The 24,088-nt window shown below is 45.7% G+C and overlaps 1 protein-coding gene across 2 annotated transcripts in view; it reads left to right on the top strand.

The window, feature by feature from the left end:
• TNFRSF21 (TNF receptor superfamily member 21) overlaps positions 1-24,088 on the top strand; it is a 66,670-nt gene that overhangs the window by 36,585 nt on the left and 5,997 nt on the right. For both annotated transcript variants that reach the window (XM_069975833.1, XM_069975832.1), the window contains exon 4: positions 1,157-1,422. In XM_069975833.1, coding sequence (XP_069831934.1) covers positions 1,157-1,422 — 266 coding nt within the window. The remainder of the gene's footprint in view (positions 1-1,156; positions 1,423-24,088) is intronic.

Here is a 24,088-nt window from a genome sequence, read left to right on the forward strand (position 1 = left end):
ACGTTGTGGGACATTATAAAGTAGGAAAATTACTAAACGGAGGGTTTGGGTCCAGTTTTACATATAATTGGTATTGGCCATGAATCGTGTATTGCTGTACGATTTTTCACCATACCCGACTTAATAGATGCCGTACAATTATTCATTTCAGTAGGAAGGCTCGGGGCCTCAGGACTGAACCCTGCATGGAAAGGCCTTATCCTTGGGTGACAGTCAGCGGCTGTCTGAAGATGGATTGTTAAAATGTTCTAATAATTCCAGTTATGTTTGTAGGAGGAACAGTGTGACTTTGATCAATTTCATTGCACCAAAATGTAGACTATGCATGGGCTTTAGAGGGGGCCCAGGTCTTTTTTGGACTGAAGAAAAGGGTCTGCTCTTCCAGAAACATTGCCATTCATGTCTATAGGTGCTTGTCTGATATTACAGCGCATCCTCTTTAAAGTGACTATAGCTCAGCTGCAGTACCGAACTTGGCCATGGGCAAGGGTGGCTCTGTTTCTTGGAGTAAAAAACGTAGACCCTTTTGGATCCTGAATAACAGGGACTGTGATCTTTTGGATAGATTTGCAGATAACAATTGGTGATGGGATAGCAGAGTATGACTTTTGAGTTGTACTATGATGACATTAGGTGCCAAATCTTACGCCATGGCACTTAAAAGGAATCCCAAAATGTAGGAAGTGAATATTACAAATGCACCATCGGGTACGTCACTACAGGCCAGCCCCCCAGTGCTTGGGAAAAGACCAGCGCTGAGTGTGGGAACGGGGCGACATTTAAAAAAAAAAAAAAAAACTACTGCGCCGGCGGTATCTCTGCTCCAGGGTTTGAGTGGATAAGGTAACAAAATAAAAAGCGATCTACCTGATAGTACATTTGCTTTCAGCATTTGTCAAATAGGTCTTCTGTGAGGACCTGAAACAAGAAGTTGGGCCATAGAAATAGAAGTTCTTCATTGGTTTGTTGCCTCCTGGTTCCTTGGGGGTGGGGCTTAAAGGGGTGTCATTGTCTTTATTGCCTTTAATTGACTGTATGGGCAGTATTTTAGATTGTCTCCTAGTTAAGCTGTTCATATGGATAACTGGAATTTACGTTGAAGACCATTATGTGAATACCGCCATCCCCGGTGACTATCATTTTGTCCTTCCTGCAGGTATTGACATTCTGAAGTTGGTGGCAGCTCAGGTCGGCAGCCAATGGCAAGATATCTATCAGTTTCTTTGCAATGCCAATGAGCACGAGGTGGCAGCATTTTCCAATGGCTACACAGCGGATCACGAGCGAGCCTACGCAGCCTTACAGCACTGGACTATACGCGGGCCTGAGGCCAGCCTGGCCAAGCTCATCAGTGCCCTACGCCAGCACCGGCGAAATGATGTGGTGGAGAAGATTCGAGGCCTCATGGAGGATACTGTGCAGGTACTGTCACCTTTATACTGCTGTAAGCATGCTAGCTATGGTTCATGTCATACTCTGATTGGGAAGTGATGCATTATGTACACAGGGGATGGCGACTGTATCCATGTATAACTAATAGACTGCGTGCCGCACGGTGTAACATAGTGTTCTAGATGGAGTTCTCACAGAAATAGTACCTGATGCTCCCTCCTTAGCACATTCCTGCAGGGAACAGCTCCTAAATGTGTTGATGCTGAGCTCCTAATCTTAACTGCGACCTGATGCTAGAGCACAACGCCCCCACCTAGTGGTGACATTTGGCAGTCAAAACTATTACCAGTATGGGTACTCTGTTGTACTCTATTCTCTCCAATCTTGTTCTTGCTTTGATGCCAATTTTTCTAGGTTGATCTTTCCTGCCACTACCTGTTTGATCAGTGTCTGTTCAGTATTCGCAGTATAAACTCAGTCCATCACATACCATACTGGTCCCATCCAGACCCCTCCGACTGTGACATTACTCGCTGGATTTAGTTGCGCCACCTGCTGGACAGATATTCCCGTCTAGTTTCCTGACTAGTCTGCAGCTGCCAGGAGACGGATCATTTCTATTTTATCGAAGGGCGCGCTGTGGCCCCCGGCATCTCCTTCATGCTGCATCTCACTTATCAACTATGACAAGGCCGGGGTCAGTTCTCGGAGGAGATGTGGGGGGCTCGGGGAGTCTTGGCGCTGAGTAAACAGGCTGAGAAGTTGCTGCGTCAGACACTTGGTTCACAAGTTATTGGTTTTCTCTGGAGATGACTCCATGGCCTCTCTGTGCGAGGAGCGTTCCTAATTTATAACATGTCTCCGGGGGCCTTACAGCCAACTTCAGTGAGACAAAGACTTAGTTGACATGGGAAAGGGTCCTAATTTCATAGCGATCGTCTCCCTGAGAGGATAGACCATTTACTACCTGCCCTGACAATGCTGTTCTGGATTTGCAGTGTTAATACACTAGGGATGGGGCAGGACTATTCACTCTGGCACTTGTAGTGTTAATACGCTGTAGGGATGGGGCAGGACACAGCAGTCACTATGCGCTCCGGCACTTGTAGTGTTAATATGCCATAGGGATGGGGCAGGACACAGCAGTCATTATATGCTCCAGCACTTGTAGTGTTAATACGCTGTAGGGATGGGGCTGAACACAGCAGTTACTATTTGCTCCGGCACTTGTAGGGTTAATACGCTGTAGGGATGGGGCAGGACACATTGGTCACTATTCTCTCTGGCACTTGTAGTGTTAATACGCTGTAGGGATGGGGCAGGACACAGCGGTCACTATTCCCTCTGGCACTTGTAGTGTTAATACGCTGTAGTGGTGAGGCAGGGCACAGCAGTCACTATATGCTCTGGCACTTGTAGTGTTAATACGCTGTAGGGATGGGGCAGGACACATTGGTCACTATTCTCTCCGGCACTCGTAGTGTTAATACGCTGTAGGGATGGGGCAGGACACATTGGTCACTATTCTCTCCGGCACTCGTAGTGTTAATACGCTGTAGGGATGGGGCAGGACACATTGGTCACTATTCCCTCGGGCACTTGTAGTGTTAATACGCTGTAGGGATGGGGCAGGACACATTGGTCACTATTCTCTCTGGCACTTGTAGTGTTAATACGCTGTAGGGATGGGGCAGGACACATTGGTCACTATTCTCTCCGGCACTCGTAGTGTTAATACGCTGTAGGGATGGAGCAGGACACAGCAGTCACTATTCGCTCCGGCACTTGTAGTGTTAATACACTGTAGGGATGGGGCAGGACACAGCAGTCACTATTCGCTCCGGCACTTGTAGTGTTAATAAACTGTAGGGATGGGGCAGGACACATTGGTCACTATTCTCTCCGGCACTCGTAGTGTTAATACGCTGTAGGGATGGGGCAGGACACAGCAGTCACTATTCGCTCCGGCACTTGTAGTGTTAATACGCTGTAGGGATGGGGCAGGACGTATCAGTCGCCATCTGTATTGTTACCAGGGAGTACGGGAGATGTGCTGAGTGGCTGTGAATAATGGATGCTTGCGGTGCTGCGCTCCTGTTTCCCAATACTCTGTAATAAATCCTCCCCGGATTATTCTTAGCGCTGACGTTCTCCTCGTTCCCCATGCCTCTAGTAACCCATAATCCTACACACAACCGCTGATAGTGGGGACATTGCCCTTGTTTTCTGTCAGAACAGTTTTCCTCCCGTAAGTCTGACGGTCTGGTTGCTATGAACTTACTGGGTCTCTGTCACTTTCCTATACTGGGTCGTTGGGTAGTGGGTGTCCATAGCAACCAGTCCAAGGGAAAGATTTATGGTGCTGTCTTATAGTCGTCTTGTTGCCCTTAGCAACCAATCTCTGTTCAGAGTTTACTATTTGACAACTGAGCTGTGTTGCCCATGGCAACCAATCAAAGAGAGTCCTATTAATTATAAGAGGGTAGTCATACCCAGTGTCCCTCTTATCCACTATGCCATACTTCCAGTCTGGGGTCTAGGGAGCTGAGATATAAGGAGTTGTTTGATGAAGCCCCACATTATAGAGACGTGCTGGTTACATGGTGGCCATTGGTGATCTAACCCAGATGACCCATAGATTTCCGCTATAGACACACTGATACTAACCCTATAGGTCTAGGATTGGGAACTTTCGGCCCTCCAGGTGTTGCAAAACTACAATTCCCTTCATGCCTGGACAGCCAAAGCTGGGGCCTGCTTCTCCTGTCTCCAGACATGATGTTAATTGTAGTGTTACATCATCTGGAGGGTCATAGGTTCTCCATCCTTGGCCTATAAGCACACAAGACAAGCCGCCATTGTGGGTGATGGGGTGTTCTAGCCTGGACTTGGGTGTTTTTGCTCCTACATTGGAGACAAGTAGTGACGTCCTCTGCTCACCTCCTATATGTGGTTTGGATGGACGTGGTGTCTTCCTACTGTCAACATCTCTCGGAAGCTGAGCTCAGGGCTCCGGGCATAGGGTGTGATGTTTACAGAGGCGTCCGGATCTATATATAACCCAGTCCATTCCACATCATAGTAAACAAGCAATAAAAGGATCTGAGACGTCCGTAACCTGACGTGACAGTGTCTTGAGGAAGTCTTAAAATAAGATACCTACACCTGTTTGTGGAAAAATCTAGTGGTACAAGACATCATAAACTCCATCCCGCATTGTTGTCACTAGTTACTGATCATCACAGAGAAGGGATCAGCCATTGCTGGGGGGGTTCACATGATTTGAGGATCACTTTGATTCGGCTGCATAAGTAGAGGTATATAGAGTATAATGTTAGTGTATACATATACGCCTGGCCTCCTCATATCCATTGCAGCTTTAAGGAATGGTATACGTTCCTGTATATTATATAACACTGTTAGATCCGATATGTATGGGATACTGGTTAATCTTGTGATGGAGTTGTGGTGCGCCCTAGGAGTACAGTCCTGCCGGGCAGGATGAGGTGTGGATGTTATGTGTTCTCACATCTCCTCTTAGATCACTCATATAAACACTGATATTGTCATAATAATGTTATTACGAGCTTGTAGTCGGTGTAGGTCAGCCAGGGTTACACATGGGGTACGGCGTGTGGTCACACTAGGGCGTGGGATAGTCATGTACAGCTGAGGAGAAGGAGACGTTACTTTGTTTCCTCTTATTTGTAACATAATACACTGAGATTTATCCGGGAACCTGACACATCCATGAAGTCTATATATCGGATTGTCTAAAATTAGATACTGTTCCTAAGTAAGAGGTGTGTGCAGCGCAGCCTCAGCGGCTGGTAACAAAACTAATGAATACATAGCCGTCAGCCAGCTATACCTCCATATTGTGTATTATTGTAGCAGTGTGGCACAGCCGTCAGCCAGCTATACCTCCATATTGTGTATTATTGTGGTTGTGAGGTGTAGCCATCAGCCAGCTATACCTCCATATTGTGTATTATTGTAGCAGTGTGGCACAGCCATCAGCCAGCTATACCTCCATATTGTGTATTATTGTAGTGGTGAGGTGTAGCCATCAGCCAGCTATACCTCCATATTGTGTATTATTGTAGCAGTGTGGCACAGCCATCAGCCAGCTATACCTCCATATTGTGTATTATTGTGGTTGTGAGGTGTAGCCGTCAGCCAGCTATACCTCCATATTGTGTATTATAGCCTCCAGCTATACTTCCATATTGCCTGTTATTGTAGCAGTAAGGCACAGCCATCAGCCCGGTTGTGGTCTCGTAGCCTCCAGCTATACCTCCATGTTGTGTAGTATTGTAGCAGTAAGGCGCAGCCATCAGCCCGGTTGTGGTCCCGTAGCCTCCAGCTATACCTCCATGTTGTGTAGCATTGTAGCAGTGAGGCACAGTCATCAGCCCGGTTAAGGCCCCATACCTTCCAGCTATACCTCCATGTTGTGTAGTATTGTAGCAGTGAGGCACAGCTATCAGCCCGGTTGTGGTCCTGTAGCCTCCAGCTATACCTCCATGTTGTGTGGTATTGTAGCAGTGCGGCACAGCCATCAGCCCGGTTAAGGCCCCATACCTTCCAGCTATACCTCCATGTTGTATGTTGTTGTAGCAGTGAGGCACAGCCATCAGCCCGGTTAAGGCCCCATACCTTCCAGCTATACCTCCATGTTGTATGTTGTTGTAGCAGTGCGGCACAGCCATCAGCCCGGTTAAGGCCCCATACCTTCCAGCTATACCTTCATGTTGTATGTTGTTGTAGCAGTGCGGCACAGCCATCAGCCCGGTTAAGGCCCCATACCTTCAAGCTATACCTCCATGTTGTATGTTGTTGTAGCAGTGCGGCACAGCCATCAGCCCGGTTAAGGCCCCATACCTTCCGGCTATACCTTCATGTTGTATGTTGTTGTAGCAGTGAGGCACAGCCATCAGCCCGGTTAAGACCCCATAGCCTCCCTCCAGCTATACCTCCATGTTGCTTGTTTTTGTAGCTGTCAGGCGCAGCTGGTTGGCAGGCCTTGTTGTTCCAGTCGCTGTGTATTCAGAGCCTGCTGGTTAAACATTGACTCCGCTCGGCTGGGCTCATGACCCAAAATCACCTTAAATGCCAGGCACACGTTGCTACCTATTGTACGGCGCAGGTCGTGAGCGTCCGGCTTCACAATAAGCCACAAAGATAACTCCTCACAATGTCTTATTTCTGGCTCCTGTACTGCAGGGATCCCTATTGCTAGTACCGCACGTTATGCAAAAAAAGAGAAAGAAATGTTCCCGTTCTTCTCTTTTCTGCACAATTGGAAAGGAAACAATGTTGGCGTGTACGGATAAAATCTACATGTTGTGAGGGAATAATAGATACCGGAGGGAGCGATCCGAGCCGTGCGGCACACTGTATCCATTATATTGTCTCTTTTCTGCTCTTATTAGAAAACTCAGGATAAGGAGAAGAAGAAGGCGGCAAGGACATGGTGGGTGCAGGCTATGTTACATTATGGTTTAGTGGGTTTCGGCTAAGTGTCAGTCACCCCGACTTACAGAGTTTAATTTACATGCAAGGACTGCAAAATGGCACATAACAATTGTGTAGACAATGCTCTGTGAGCTAAACAGCCAGGAATCCAGACTGATACATTGTATATAGCTAGTCCTGCTCTCAGCTGAGAAGTGATATAATTGTATACAGTCTAGACAATGCTCTGTGAGCTAAAGAGGTTGTACTTTAGACTGATACATTGTACATAGCTAGTCCTGCTCTCAACTGAGAAGGGATACAATTGTGTCAAGTGTAGACAATGCTCTGTGAGCTAAACAGTCTGAACTCCAGACTGATACTGTAGACTGTACTGGATACAATTGTGTCACTTCTCACCTGAGAGCAGGACTAGGTATGTACAATGTATCAGTCTGGAGACCAGGCTGTTTAGCTCACAAAGCATTGTCTAGACTGGATACCATTGTTTCACTCCTCAGCTGAGAGCAGGACTAGCTATGTACAATGTATCAGTCTGGAGACCAGGCTGTTTAGCTCACAGAGCATTGTCTAGACTGGATACAATTGTGTCTCTTCTCACCTGAGAGCAGGACTAGCTATGTACAATGTATCAGTCTGGAGACCAGGCTGTTTAGCTCACAGAGCATTGTCTAGACTGGATACAATTGTGTCACTTCTCACCTGAGAGCAGGACTAGCTATGTACAATGTATCCGTCTGGAGACCAGGCTGTTTAGCTCACAGAGCATTGTCTAGACTGGATACCATTGTTTCACTCCTCAGCTGAGAGCAGGACTAAGGGGCCTATTCCACGGATTATCGCTCAGTGGAATAGAGACAACGATCAGCCGATGATCGTGTCTTCAGCTGATCGTTTCTTTAGGTTCAAACCTAAAATCATCCGGAACCGACCGCGCATCGCTGCGTGGAATATTGGTGCGCGCCGGCGACCAACGATTCCACAAGCACCATGCTTACCTAAGCATGTTGCAGGTCTTCTCCTGTGCTCCTTCTTCCTCCCGGTCCCGCGCGCAGCAGCAGCTTTGGTGCGGCCTGTCATAGCTGACAGACTGCTCAGCCAATCACTTGCCAGGACCGCCGCGGCCAGTGATTGGCTGAGCGGTCTGTCAGCTGAGACAGGCCCCACCAAAGCTGCTGCTGCGCGCGGGAACGGGAGGCAGGAGAAGACCTGCAACATGCTTAGGTAAGCATGGTGCTTGTGAAATCGTTGGTCGTATCGTATGGTGTTTAAACAAGGGCTGCAAGGACATCGGTAACGATGTCCCTGCAGCCCTCGCTAAACCATTATTGGGCATGTAATAGCAGATCGGCGCTCGTTTACATTATCGATCGGGCCCCCATCGGCCCGTGGAATAGGACCCTAACTATCTACAATGTATCCGTCTGGAATGTATACAGATATCTAGCTCTATCTAAATAAAAGAGGGATTTTTCTCAATTTCTCTCTCATTCCATGAACCCATGATTTGTAAGCTTGAGGCAGACGTAATATTTGCACGGATGGAACAGATCCTTTTGAAGTGACTCCCTACAGGGCTTCTAGTAGAACTGTGAAGACTTTGTTCAGTCGGTCAGGAAAAGTCACAAGTCCCGATCCTCTGACCTGACGGGATGCTCCGGGGTGAGCGGCTCACCATCTCGCTGACAGATGTGGTTTAGAGACTGTTCCGTCCTCTGTGTAACTTTCCAGAACTCGACAAGTTCATTTGAGTTCTCTGACCAGACGGACGCAGCTGCTGAGACTCATTGATTTTATATGATTCATCTCAGATGGCTTCAGAGTATAGATTAACATTCTGCAGACGCCCACAGGTAGAAAGGAACAGGTGCTACTGCTCGGAGCTTATATCTGACTATGAGAGCAAATAGCATGCATCTGATTAGCTGCAGAAAGAAGATGGCTGATGTGTTATATTTCATCATCGAATGTCATGTATTTTCTTGTTATCCTTAGGTTGTACCCCCCCCGTGTAAAAGTAGTCATACGCATCAAGAAGGGTAACAGGAGGGCACAGACAAGATTACATAAGTAAAAAGATCAGCTTGGGAAAAGGAGATTTCAGTCTGTTTGTTTGTTTTTTTTGTTTAGTTTTCTTTTACGTATTTACACTATACATGTATTATCAGATCAAGAAGGCTGACAGGGGGACACATCAAGCTTATTGGGTCTAAGAGGAGGTAATACTAACAGGAGGGCACATCAGGCTTATTGGGTCTAAGAGGGGTAATACTAACAGGAGGGCACATTAGCCTCATTTGGTCTAAGAGGAGGTAATACTAACAGGAGGGCACATCAGCCTCATTGGGTCTAAGAGGAGGTAATACGAACAGGAGGGCACATCAGCCTCATTGGGTCTAAAGGGCTAATACCTACAGGAGGGCACATCAGGCTTATTGGGTCTAAGAGGAGGTAATACTAACAGGAGGGCACATCGGGCTTATCGGGTCTAAGGAGGTAATACCTAGAGGAGGGCACATTAGGCTTATCGGGTCTAAGGAGGTAATACCTAGAGGAGGGCACATTAGGCTTATCGGGTCTAAGGAGGTAATACATAGAGGAGGGCACATTAGGCTTATTGGGTCTAAGAGGAGGTAATACTAACAGGAGGGCACATCAGCCTCATTGGGTCTAAGAGGAGGTAATACTAACAGGAGGGCACATCAGCCTCATTGGGTCTAAAGGGCTAATACCTACAGGAGGGCACATCAGGCTTATTGGGTCTAAGAGGAGGTAATACTAACAGGAGGGCACATCGGGCTTATCGGGTCTAAGGAGGTAATACCTAGAGGAGGGCACATTAGGCTTATCGGGTCTAAGGAGGTAATACCTAGAGGAGGGCACATCAGGCTTATTGGGTCTAAGAGGGGTAATACTAACAGGAGGGCACATTAGCCTCATTTGGTCTAAGAGGAGGTAATACTAACAGGAGGGCACATCAGCCTCATTGGGTCTAAGAGGAGGTAATACTAACAAGAGGGCATATCAGCCTCATTGGGTCTAAGAGGAGGTAATACTAACAGGAGGGCACATCAGCCTCATTGGGTCTAAAGGGCTAATACCTACAGGAGGGCACATCAGGCTTATTGGGTCTAAGAGGAGGTAATACTAACAGGAGGGCATATCAGCCTCATTGGGTCTAAGAGGAGGTAATACTAACAGGAGGGCACATCAGGCTTATCGGGTCTAAGGAGGTAATACCTAGAGGAGGGCACATTAGGCTTATCGGGTCTAAGGAGGTAATACCTAGAGGAGGGCACATTAGGCTTATTGGGTCTAAGAGGAGGTAATACTAACAGGAGGGCACATCAGCCTCATTGGGTCTAAGAGGAGGTAATACTAACAGGAGGGCACATCAGCCTCATTGGGTCTAAAGGGCTAATACCTACAGGAGGGCACATCAGGCTTATTGGGTCTAAGAGGAGGTAATACTAACAGGAGGGCATTTTGGACTTATTGGGTTTAAAGAAGAAGTCCGGCAAAATTTTTTATTTAAGTATTGTATTGGCCCCCAAAAGTTATACAAATCACCAATATACACTTATTACGGGAAATGCTTATAAAGTGCTTTTTTCCCTACACTTACTACTGCATCAAGGCTTCACTTCCTGGAAGAAATGGTGATGTCACGACCCGACTCCCAGAGCTGTGCGGGCTGTGGCTGCTGGAGAGGATGATGGCAGGGGGATGCTCAGTGTCCCTCCAGTGCCCTGTGTCCCTCAGTGTCCCTTTGCCATCATCCTCTCCAGCAGCCACAGCCTGCACAGCTCTGGGAGTCTGGTAGTGACATCACCATGTTATCCAGGAAGTGACATCACCATGTTATCCAGGAAGTGACATCACCATGTTATCCAGGAAGTGAAGTCTTGATGCAGTAGTAAGTGCAGGGAAAAAAGCATTTTATAAGCATTTCCCATAATAAGTGTATATTGGTGATTTGTATAAATTTTGGGTGGCAATAAAATACTTTAATAAGAATTTTCACCGGACTTCTCCTTTAAGAGCAGGTAATACTAACAGGAGGGCACATCAGACTTACTGAGTCCTTCACACGTTCCGTGTATGGTCCGTAAATATGGACGATGTGCTATAGAACAGAATTCAGAGTTTCCGGCATCATTGTTCATACATTTTGGGAGAAGTTAGGGTGGGCAGAAATCTTAAAGGGGTCTTCTTCCAAAAACCGTTTCACTCTTGTCCTCCGTTTGTGTGTGGTATTGCAAATGAATGGAGCCAAGCTGTAATACTTCACACAACCTGAGGACAGGGGTGGTGCTGTTTTTGGAAGAGAGCAACTATATTTTTCTAATCCTAGAATATCCCTTAGAACAGTGCTTCTCAAACTGTGAGGTGGGCCTTACCAGTGAGGCGCCCCCTAGTTGTTGGTGAGGCCCAGCTGAGGAGTCAGTATTTACAAAAGTGACTATAAGCTGTACAGTTCTTTCCCTAAATGCAACAATCTCTGGTTAAGGAACATTATTGTGACGGCCACGGGGGGGTCGCCTGCCGCAGCAAGTCCATCCCGCCTTGCAGCGGGCTCTGGTGAAAACCAGCGGCCCCTTAGACTCCGCTCCCTGGTGAGGTTAGTGCCATCGCTAGTGACGGTTCAGTGGATCCACTACTCCAGGCGTTACAATTATTGACTCATTTTGTGCTTATTTAATGTTATACAGAGGTTAGGAGACAAATGAAGGGTAGACTGAGCAATAGTTTTTATCTTTGCATGGACTTCTATCACAGATGGTGAGGCCCAGCATCTTCTTGGTCAGTCTGGTGAGGCCCAGGCATTATTTAGTCTATTAGGTGAGGCTCCAATAGAAAAAGTTTGAGAAGCACTGCCTTAGAGTATCCCAGTTTAGGCTGTGTTGCCAGAGATGTTGCTGTGCGGAGTTAACAGTGAAGGAGATGCAGCGTACTCTATTGATGCGGCACTTATTCTTGCAGTGGGGGTCATACAGGAAGAACCCCCTCTAGTGATAAGTCTTCAAGTTATAAGCTGGGAATTCCACTTTAAATTACTTCTATAACTGGACCTGCCCGGTAGCAGCCTTGATACCCATCTATATGCAGCATCAGGCATTGCTCTCTGTTTTCAGCTATTCTGACAACTCGGACATTGATTATGTGAGTTATAGATTGACAGCTAAGGGAACATTCTGTATAGACACGTCCCCATGGTGGTTTATTCCTACCAGCTGCTGCCGCCACCTTCTTGCCCATTACAGTTCGGGGTCTGGTGTTTTATTATGTAGTGAGCTCCCAGGTGCCGGATTAAGTAGATTAGTCGAGCAAAATGTTTCTGTGTTTGTGTCTGTAATTAACTTACTGGAAGAGCAGATCTCCTAGTTACGTCCTAATGCTCTCGTCTGCCAGAGACACCTGCATTGCAGAGGAATACTTATTGGCTCCAGGACCTGGGATCACAGTCTGAAGGTGCAGATTGGTAAGCCAAGGTAGAGGACTGCAAACATATCGGCAGTCAGCAAGAATACACTGATTGAAGCATATTAGCAATAGAGATGCTGTTCTATAGGTAACTCATATTAAACCAAAGAGAATGCCATGTACAGGATGAAATACTATGTTCAGGTTGGATCAACAAGAGAAATATCACTAAAAAAATAAGGAGGTTGCAATATGAACCTCCTGCACTTGGTGTCAGAAGTGGGACGAAGTATTGGAACTACTATATCATGAACACCATATGTGCAACTATACTGTACTATAGATACAGTCTCTGCTGGTAGGAGACCTTCTTTGTTTTAGAGGGGAAATGCATAGTTGCCAACAGTCCCAGTTTTGCCGGGACTGTCCCGATTTTCTGAGGAGACAGACCCGGGAAAACCATGTCCTGGGAATCCCCACCCCCTTTCAGCGCGAGTGAGGCAGAACAGGGACAGGAGTCCCTGGGGCACTAGAGGAACCATATTGGTGAGGTAAGTATAGCTTTTTTTTGTTTTAAATACAGATGAAGGAACAAGAGGATGCTGAAGGGGGTACTGGTATGATGCTGAAGGGACAGGAGCAGGATGAAGTAGGAATGAGTATGATGATGGAGGAGGATGAGAGGGGTAGTTCTATGATGATGGAAGCGCAGGAGGATGAAAGGGGGTAGTAGTATGATGATGGAGGGGCAGGAGGATGATGAAGGGGTAGTAATATGATGATAGAGGATGAAGGGGTAGTAGTATGATGATGGAGGAGAAGTAGGATGAAGGGGGTAGTAGTATGATGATATGGGGTGCAGCTGCATCATATGGGTACAAACTACCAGTATGTATAGTCAATCAGTATAATGCTATCTCTGAGTCTCAGCCTGCTCTAACTGGGGTGTGTTTTATATACTGGGGACCTAATACTGGGGTGTGTAATATACTGGGGACCTAATACTGCGGTGTGTAATGTACTGGGGACCTGATAATGGGGGGGTGTAACGCTCCTTTTGTGTTGTTCTGACTGTAAATTCTAACTGGAAAATGTTGAACTCGCACCCATGATAGGCCATACCCCTTTTTTACGCTAACTTGTCCCTGGAAAGAATTTCAAATGTTGGCAACTATGCAAATTATTGTGATTTTTCTTATACCCCAAACTAATGCCAGTCCCCATAAGCGGCCATGGACTTGTATCTGATTTAGCTGTCTAGGAAGTTGCCTATACCATGGGCTGCCTGTATAGATAAGAGTGCACCACTCCTATGACCACTCCCTGCCCCTCTTCTCTATTTGCAACCATCCTACAACCTTGGCTTTGTGCAGAAGTTTTTGCTGTGATTTCCACAATGTCTTATGTGGCTCCTGCAGATCTCCATGTGCTGATTGTAAATACTCATGTATCCCTTCACCATTACTGAAAATTTTGGGGGAGATTTATCAAAGGGTGTAAAATTTAGACTTGTGCAAACTGCCCACAGCAACCAATCAACAGAAACCCGTGTAAAAGTGACATTGATCTTCCGAGAAGCAGGAAAATGCGCAATCCTTGGCTGAGCACATCTTTTGGACTGCTTTAAAATTCAAACAATTGGCCTCACGTGTGTAAACAGGAGTAGTGTGACCGATAGCCAGTTCATCAGATCACACATGCAGTGCAAACATACCTAGTACGCTGCTGTGCGATCCTGCATCCCAGCCCTCCCATCCTTCTCTCCACAAGATGGGAGTGCAGGATGCCTGATCACCCAGCATCACAGAAGGTAAGTATGCACTACTTGTGTGATCTAGAAACTGACAGCATGGATATATATATATATATCGGGGAAGCAGTTTCCATGATCACTCAAATGATAAAAGAATCATTTGTGCGGGCCGGACGCTCTATTATTGTGCTGGGTAAAGGCACTGCAAATGAGCGCTGACCTGACTATTCGGCGCTCATATGCATCCTTGCAAGGCTTCATGTCGACCCATGTAAAATTACCTTTAGGTTACAAACCCACTTGGCGGGTCTGCAGCGAGTCTCCATGCTGCGTTTTTGCAGCGAGACTCGCTGCAGATCCCGGCCCTATGCTTTTAATGGCAGACAAACACGCAGCAGGGATGTACACGCAGCGATCGGGCGGCCGGGGCTGCGGGCGGCTGGCTGGAGCATATACTTCACCTGGTCCCCGCTCCGGCTTGCTGAAGACCTCGGGAACCGCCGGAGCCGGGATCAGGTGAAGTATCAGCTCCGGCGGCCGGGGAGTTAATGGGGTGGGCTGCAGACAAACTCGCAGCAGGGATGTACATCCCTGCTGCGTGTTTGTCTGCCATTAAAAGCATAGGGCCGGGATCTGCAGCGAGTCTCGCTGCAAAAACGCAGCATGGAGACTCGCTGCAGACCCGCCAAGTGGGTTTGTAACCTTAGTCTGTGACCTGCCACTTCTCTCTAATAGCTTTTTTACATGTTGACCATTGCCTGTCATTAAGCCTTGACCTCACAGGAGTAGACAGGTCACTGTCTCCCACAAGATCAGCACATGCGTTTGCTGCTGTCATTATTACCAAGGTTTCCTATCCCCACAGACGTCATGACCCTTGCCTGGTCATATGTTACCCTGTCCTTTATATCAGTATTAATATTATATCTCTACCGGTTACTGCCCCCTACCTCAGTATTTTTTTCTCTATCATGAGTGGACTGGTCACTGGCACAGTCATGTTGAGCACACTCCTCTTCTGCTGCTGCCATTTTTGCCTTGATTCTACAAAATGTGTCATTTTTTTGGTTTTCTTGTGTATCTGAGAGGCGTTCCCAATCGCCTGAAGTTAAAGGGGTAATCCAGCGCTACAAAAACATGGCCACTTTCCCCCTACTGTTGTCTCCAGTTTGAGTGGGGTTTTGAAACTCAGTTCAATTGAAGTAAATGGAGCTTAATTGTACACCGCACCTGAACTGGAGACAACAGTAGGGGGAAAAGTGGCCATGTTTTTGTAGCGCTGGATAACCCCTTTAAAAGGGCTGTAACGCCTCCTTGTTCCCCCTCCTTTCCCTTTTCCTGCTTAGTGCTCAATTTCCAGTCAAGCAGGGACAGGGATTGGAGGGGGAGCGAGGAGGCATTTCAGCTTGCTGCTGGTCAGGAGCCCGGGAAAGCCTTCTTTGACTCTTTGCACGGGATAATAAAAGTATTTTTCTATATTCTGGAAGCACAGACTGATATATGAAAGGCACCGTGTATCTTTTTGTCCTAAAAGCTAAATAACCGTGTCAGCATTTGAAAAATGATGCAGCGTTTTTCTGTATGCTGATTCTTTTGTGTAACGTGTTCATGTGGATAAGTCGGGAGGTGCTGGGTTCCACATCTACAGCTCTTCCATCTCCTCTTTAGCCTCCTGTAAGCACACAGCGCACATCTCTACAGGGGACAATAATTCTACCAGGTATATAGCGGTTTATTGCTCACACAGGTTATTACGGAGGAATTTATTGCTGATTGTCGCCTACTGTAGGATCTGTGTCCCTGCTGCTGTCTCCCTGTATGATTATGTATTACCTGTTTATGGTGCTTGGCTGCATCTATATACATAGGGGATGAGCAGCTTTACCCTGAACTTTCTATTTTTCCAGTTAATGGCGTTCTTCATTTTCTTGCTACTCATCCTCCTAGTCTTTCCCTTCAGCCATAGTTAATATACATAGAGGAAACTCCTTCATCCAGCAATGAGATAACTCTGCGCACCCATGTTGAGGTTCTCATGTATTCCTTATTTCTTCCTTGCCGTCCATGTACTACAAATAAGATCTTGTATAGCAATAGATAATGTGTACAGAGCTGCCGGCAGCAGGCACGTCCCCCCAGGTGTAGTCTCTAATAGACTGCACTGTCTGCCGGTGAGGGGCCAGTCTCGTAGACTCCTGGATCGACTAATCGACTCTGGCTGTATCACCGCGTAATTGAGTCAGTAATAAAATTTGCTGTGAAATAATAACTAGAGAAGCGCCAGACAAGTTTTAGAGAAAGAACTAGATGTTTTCATGTGACGCTCACAGACCTGAGATGGACGTTTTTTTCCCCCTGCACATTGACTCTCCCAGCCACCCACCTTTATAGGGACCTGCAGCAACACTCATAGCTATGTGAATGGGGCCATGTTACAATTCTATGCGGATGTGAGACAACATTGAGAAGGAGATGGGCTGCAGTGACCACACTCTCTTTATTCTCTGGATTGGAGACTTCATGCCCCCAAAGAGTATAGTGTTGTGGACTATTTTAGGGTATTTTCTTTGGACAACCCTTTCTATATCCTCGTATAGGCCATGGTATTTCCATATCATACAGTGATGGATGTACCATGATCAGTGGAGGCCCATTTAGTATGACACTCTTAGCATTGTTTCTGACCAGCCAACTGTGCATAAAACTACAGTCTCTATTTACCTGAATGGGTCCGGGCTACAGTTTTCCATGGATACAAGGGGCTGCAACCATTGAAGAAGATGCAGCCTTCAGCAGAGGTTCCAGTGGTTGGATCCCCGCGATCGCTGTAGCAAAATGCCATTACTTTATTGTTTGGCAATACCCCTTTTAAGTTGGGGCTCTTTTTTTTATAAATTTAAGAGGTTCCTTTATGGCCCAAATTTGGGAGTTCCTTTATGGCCCACTGGCTGTAATCTTGGAATAACACCTTTATCACCTATCCCCAGGATGTCTGATTGGATCCGAAGGCTGGGCTTCCCACTGGTCAAGAGAATAGGGGTCTCATGTACCCCTTTGTAAATAGAAGAGAGATCAAGCACGCACACTTCTTTATTGACCCTCTGCGGGACTGACAGAGATATCCAGACACTGCACTTGCCCATTTTCAAAAATATTCAAAATGGCAATCATGAATGCTTCACCACCATTCAATTTACCTAGCTTTCAGACCCCCAGCAATCAGACTCTATAATCACCCATCCTGACCCCTTAGAGCCCTGGTTGTCTTCCTGGACCCCTTTCACCTAGCCATTGCTTGCCATGGAGCCCTTGACATTCATGGTCCATCCATTCTGTCTTGGGCCTGGGGCCGGTTGTGCAGTATTTTTCTATCTAGGTAGATACAAGGACTCTTTAAGCTGCAACATTTTTGAGGACAAAGACTATGCTGGTGGGATCTTAATAAGATGCCATGACTAGTAATTGTACGGGAGAGTATGTGGGCCAGGCATGACTCTCCGTAGGGTACGCTTGTATCGGTTATTTATGAGGTTGTTATATTCCCCCCCCCCCCTGTTGTGCTGATACCAGTCGGAAGGCATTGGTATTCATACCGAGTCCTGTCAGACTTAGCTGCCAAGGCACGCGCTGAGATTCTCTGTCACTGGGAGCGTCTGCCCCGACGGTCTCCCTGTAATTGCTGAGAGACGTCTAGAGCCGCATCTCTTTACTGGTTACACATTACCCTTCCTGTCCTCTGACAGCCATCAAACTGGTAACCTTCATAAAGCCGGGGCTGTCGAATAATTTATCCCGTCTTCTAGGACAAGGTTGTGAGCAATAGAGAGGGCCCCTTTAGTGATTAGGGGCCCATGAGGTGGGGTGACTCCATTCTGATTGCTTCCATTGTTCATCATGTCCCCAACCTCAGGGTGAAAAAAAATATCTTCTCTTGGAGTATTGGTGACATGAACTTGAAAAAGATGTAAAGGATACTTTTTTTTAGGAGGTACCCCTTTTTAGGTGCCCCCCAATGCTGCACCCCATCCCCTGACGTACTTGTGCCCACTCTAGAAACCAGCCACGTATCAAATGGGTAGATGTAGTGGATGCTCTGTGTAATGTCATTTAGCGATGTCTTCTTTCTCAGACTTGGCAGCTGCAGATACAAATGTTTTTCTTCCGTAAGGAACGAACATAAATGGTTTTTGACAAAAATTAAATTTGCTTCCTAGCCGTTAGCTCGGATGTTCTCCGCGGCAGCAAGGAAATTAGATTGTAAGCTCCGCCGAGATGGGGAGCGCTGTGAATAAATTAACATCGTATCCTGCAGTAAATAATCAGATGTTGCCATCTGCATCGGGGAACCATTATGTCTCATATCTACAATTTGGCTTATGAACTCCACGTAACTCCCTCAACGTGCATGTAGTGATGTCCTCACCTTGCAGCTCCTCTCCCTGAGATCACTTTTTATTAAGACTTAAGTGACTGGTGATGTCATGAGTAGAGATGCACCATGACGTGATACACTGTTGTTGAGATGCACTATGACAACAGTATATCCACTGTATGACATGTCCACAAGGTTGCTGGTTAACCCTGGGTCACACCAGACCTTTTAATATTTTAATATATCTCAAAAAAATTACACAATTTAGCAACAGTTTGGGTTAAAAGAATCTCCAAACATCTTCTGTCTACAGCTCCTGTGCAGATCTATGGGTCTCCATGGATACAGACTACAAATAAACCCTGTGTAGTCAGATCCTATTGTCATGTCTTACTGTTTTAATGTTTACTGTTTTAAAATCAAGAAGAAGAAGCGCTCACAATAGACACTGTCCCTGATTTATACGACCATAAAAATTGTCATTCTCGGGTTTTTCTGACCCTAGAACCGGTTTTCTTTAAATCATGATTGTAATCTGGTCACCATGGGCAACAGTCAAAAAAAATCTCATAGCAACCATCACCCACAGTAAATTAGTCATCATTACCAAAACGGCAAGGGTTGGCACAGGAGCAATACCAGGTATGTTGGGTAAAATGTTCTAGTGATGGGCTGCCATTGGCATTAACTATCATAAAAGGGGCAGCTTAAAGCTACAGGTGGCACATGACAAGCTACCCCAAGCAACGATCATCACATGACAATCTGCCCTGGGCAAGGGCCAACACAGGAGCCAAAGCATTGTCCTAGTATTACATCCTGCTCAGACAGAATAACATCTCTAATTTACAGCATAGAACAGTGATTTCTGCTGTGAGGAGGGTGGGAGTTGTCTTCCTCCGTGCAGTGCCACACCCGTCCGGCTCTGCTGCATTCCCTGTATCAATGTGCTCTACGCCACAGGCAGCTGTCAGTGACAAATGAAAGCACTTACATTATCTGCTGAGGAGCATGGACTCTCTAATAGACTCTTACAAGATGAAATGCCTGCGAATATGAAACAGAATTTTGCTAAATGCAATGAATGTGTTGGTGTTGGAGTTGCTTGGAGTTGTAGTTTTGCAATAGCTGGAGAGGGTGGGGACCATAACGCTGCAATATGTAGACTGGACAGGGATATGGCAATAAATACTGAATCAAGAACAATACTGCAGCTTATATACTTAAAGGGAACCAATCAATACAATTGTGCTGATATGGTTTCCAGCAACACAGTATATACAAGTATATAACTACTATAATGTATGGAGTAGATAAATCAGCACTCACCCGATAGCAAAAACAGCTTAGTTTATTCCAAGATCCACAGGTAGCGGGGATGGGAAGGATGCAGGTGCTAGACGTGCTAGACTGGTCCCAGTGCGTGTCTAGCACCTGCATCCTTCCTCTCCCTGCTACCTGTGGATCTTGGAATAAACTGAGCTGTCTTTGCTATCGGGTGAGTGCTGATTTATCTACTCCATACATCACATATTGCTCTCATCCAGTCCTGCACCCCTGACACACAGCCGTTATTTCACAGATAAGACTTGTCTGCCTCTGCATACCGCTGATCCCCTGACATGGCATACTTGGAGTGTGGTGCGGGTCAGCTGTGTCTCTATGCTGCATAACTACTATAATACTGCCGCTATGTACAAGAATATAACTACTATCATGCTGCTCCTATATACAAGAATATAACTACTATAATACTGCCCCCTATATAGAAGAATATAACTACTATAATACTGCCTCCTATATACAAGAATATAACTCCGTGGGGGCCCTTTAGGGTCTGGTCCTGTGACAATGGGGTTGCAGGGCCATTCCGTGGCCCCCCTTCTTTGCTTGCGCACGTTTTGCGGGGATTGTGGTCACTGACCGCCACAGTGATGTTTTTTGGTTAGGGACTCGTGTATCAGAAGACCTGCGCATGGAACATGAGGCAATATGGTTTGGCCAAATTATATACTAACTTCTGATGTTGGTTTTAAATGTAGCTGAATAAGCTTTCGTGTCAGCCATGGGTGCGATGTGCAGCCATTTCTGTCTTTTTGGCTTGTGCATATAACTACTATAATACTGCTCCTATGTACAAGAATATAACTACTAAAATACTGCTTCTATATACAAGAATATAACTACTATAATACTGCTTCTATATACAGGGATATAACTACTATAATACTGCTCCTATATACAAGTATATAACTACTATAATACTGCTCCTATGTACAAGAATATAACTACTATAATACTGCTCCTATATACAAGAATATAACTAGTATAATAGTGCCCCTATATACAAGAATATAACTACTATAATACTGCTTCTATATACAAGAATATAACTACTATAATACGGACTTGGAGAGAAAGGAGCGCTGCACCTCACACCTATGGCTGACACTAATGCCTCTCGGCTACATTTAAAAACCAATACCAGGATATAATTTGATCAAACCATATTACCCAATGTACCACGTGCAGGTTCCCTGGTTCACATGAGTCCCTACACTAACTCAACACTATGGCAGTCAGTGACTGCTAACCCCGCAAGGCGAGCACAAACAGGGAAGGGAGGCCTTGGAATGGCCCTGCAACCCCAATGTCACAGGACCAATCCCCAAGGGCCCCCCAAAACCCAGCAGGCGCCACCGATGGAGAAAGCGGCCACCAAGCAACACAAGTGTGAACATGGTCTAACCACTCACCATTGCTCCTGCAGGTAGAATGGAAAAGATAGGAGGTACTTACCATGTGTGCACAGGTGCCTCCTGCTGATTGGGGTCACATGGGTCTTGCCAGGAGGAGTGCTAACACTAAGAAAAGAGAGAAACTCCATATACGGACTTGGAGAGAAAGGAGCGCTGCACCTCACACCTATGGCTGACACTAATGCCTCTCGGCTACATTTAAAAACTAACGCCAGAATGTTGGTATATAATTTCATCAAACCATATTGCCCCATGTACCACGTGCACGTCCCCTGGTCCACAGGAGTCCCTACACTAACTCACCACTGTGTCAGTCAGCGACCGATAACCCCGCAAAGCGTGCACAATGTTTCTCTCTTTTCTTAGTGTTAGCACTCCTCCTGGTAAGACCCATGTGACCCCAATCAGCAGGAGGCACCTGTGCACACATGACTAGTACCTCTTATCTTTCCCATTCTACCTACAGGAGCAATGGTGAGTGGTAAGACCATGTTCACACTTGTTGCTTGGTGGCCTTTTTCCTCTGCCGGCGGTGCCTGCTGGGTTTTGGAGAGGCCCTTGGGGATTGGTCCTGTGACACTGGGGTTGCAGGGCCGTTCTATGGCCTCCCTTCCCTGTTCGTGCTCGCTTTGTGGGGTTAGCGGTCCCTGACTGACACAGTGTTGAGTTAGCGTAGTGACTCATGTGAACCAGGGGACCTGCACATGGTACATGGGGCAATATGGTTTGATCAAATTACAGTGGTGCCTTGGATTACGAGCATAATTCGTTCCGGGACCGTGCTTGTAATCCAAATTTACTCTTATACCAAAGCAAGTTTTCCCATAAGAAATTATAGAAATGCAGACAATTGGTTCCACACCCCAAAAATAATGATTTATTGTTCTGAATAACATGTAAAACAGATGAAACAAACATTCAGAAACAGCAGAATATGTGATATTCTAAGTTACTGTACTGTAATGGAGAGGATGGGAAACACAAGGGCTGACAGAGACTGCAGGGAGCATGAAGGAATGAGCAGGGCAGATGTGGGCACACACATGCAGCGCTCTCTGTCCGGGGAGAGAGGGGTTACAGCTATGGAGAGATTACCTCCACAGTCCTGTCCCCTGATGTGAGCCCCAGCCTGAAGTGGATTTGCTATGATTTGGAAGGTGAGGGAGACTTCCTGGGTCAGAGTGCAGGGCTGTAGACCCCGCTATGCAGACCATGCCGCTCCCCCACTAGCGCTCCCACCCAGTACAGGGAGCTCTTAAACCAAAACAATGCTCTTAAACCAAGTCACAATTTTGAAAAACTGTGAGCTCTTAAACCAAAATGCTCTTAAACCAAGTTACTCTTAAACCAAGGTACCACTGTATATACCAACATCCTGGCGTTGGTTTTTAAATGTAGCCAAGAGGCATTAGTGTCAGCCAAAGGTGTGAGGTGCAGCGCTCCTTTCTCTCCAAGTCCGTATTATAACTACTATAATACTGCTCCTATATACAAGAATATAGGTACTATAATACTGCTCCTATATACAAGGATATAACTACTATAATACTGCTCCTATATACAAGAATATAGGTACTATAATACTGCCACCAAGCAACACAAGCGTGAACATGGTCTTGCTACTCACCATTGCATCTGCTGGTAGAATGGAAAAAATAGGAGGTACTTTTCTATGTGTGCACAGGTGCTTCCTGCTGATTGGGGTCACATAGGTCTTGCAAAGGAGGAGTGCTAGCTACTCAGAAAAGGGAGAAAAGCAAAATAAGGGACAAAAAGAGAAAGGAGAGCTGCACCTCACACCTATGGCTGATACTAATGCCTCTCGGCTACATTTAAAAAACAAGGCCAGGATGTGACCCTGTGATATGGGGGTTGCAGGGCCATTCCGTGGCCCCCCTTTCCTGCTTGCACACGCTTTGTAGGGTTGGCGTTTGCTGACCGGCACAGTGTTGTTTGGTTAGGGACTCGTGTATCAGAGACCTGCACATGGTACATGAGGCGATATGGTTTGATCAATTTATATACTAACTTCTAATGTTGGTTTTTAATGTAGCTAAATAAGCTTTAGTATCTGCCATGGGTGCGATGTGCAGACATTTCTGTCCTTTTAGGCTTGTGCATATAACTGCTATAATACTGCTCCTATATACAAGAGTATAAACACTATAATACTGCTCCTATATACAAGAGTATAAACACTATAATACTGCTCCTATATACGAGAATATAACTACTATAATTCTGCTCCTATATACAAGAATATAACTACTATAATACTGCTCCTATATACAAGAATATAACTACTATAATACTGCTCCTATCTACAAGAATATAACTACTATAATACTGCTCCTATCTACAAGAATATAACTACTATAATACTGCTCCTATCTACAAGAATATACTATATTACTGCTCCGATATACAAGAATATAATTACTATAATTCTGCTCCTATATACAAGAATATAACTACTATAATACTGCTCCTATATACAAGAATATAACTAGTATAATACTGTTCCTATATACAAGAATATAACTACTATAATACTGCTCCTATATACAAGAATATACTATATTACTGCTCCGATATACAAGAATATAATTACTATAATTCTGCTCCTATATACAAGAATATAACTAGTATAATACTGTTCCTATATACAAGAATATAACAACTAAAATACTGCTCCTATGTACATGTATGTGTAATGTATGACGCACAGTAAATCCCCTGGTTCTCTCAGACTTTGCAGACCTGTTTGTACTTGAATGTGTCCTTCATCCTTGGACATTTTGCTCGTCCTCCTCATTTAGCAGAGTGATCTTACTCCTTGCAGTCTCTCATTACCCACATGATGCTTTTCTATATAAGCTTCCTTTCTTCATTATCTTTATTTTTAGGGTT

The sequence above is a fragment of the Dendropsophus ebraccatus genome, chromosome 6 (assembly GCF_027789765.1).
Source record: "Dendropsophus ebraccatus isolate aDenEbr1 chromosome 6, aDenEbr1.pat, whole genome shotgun sequence".
Taxonomy (NCBI): Eukaryota; Metazoa; Chordata; class Amphibia; order Anura; family Hylidae; genus Dendropsophus; species Dendropsophus ebraccatus.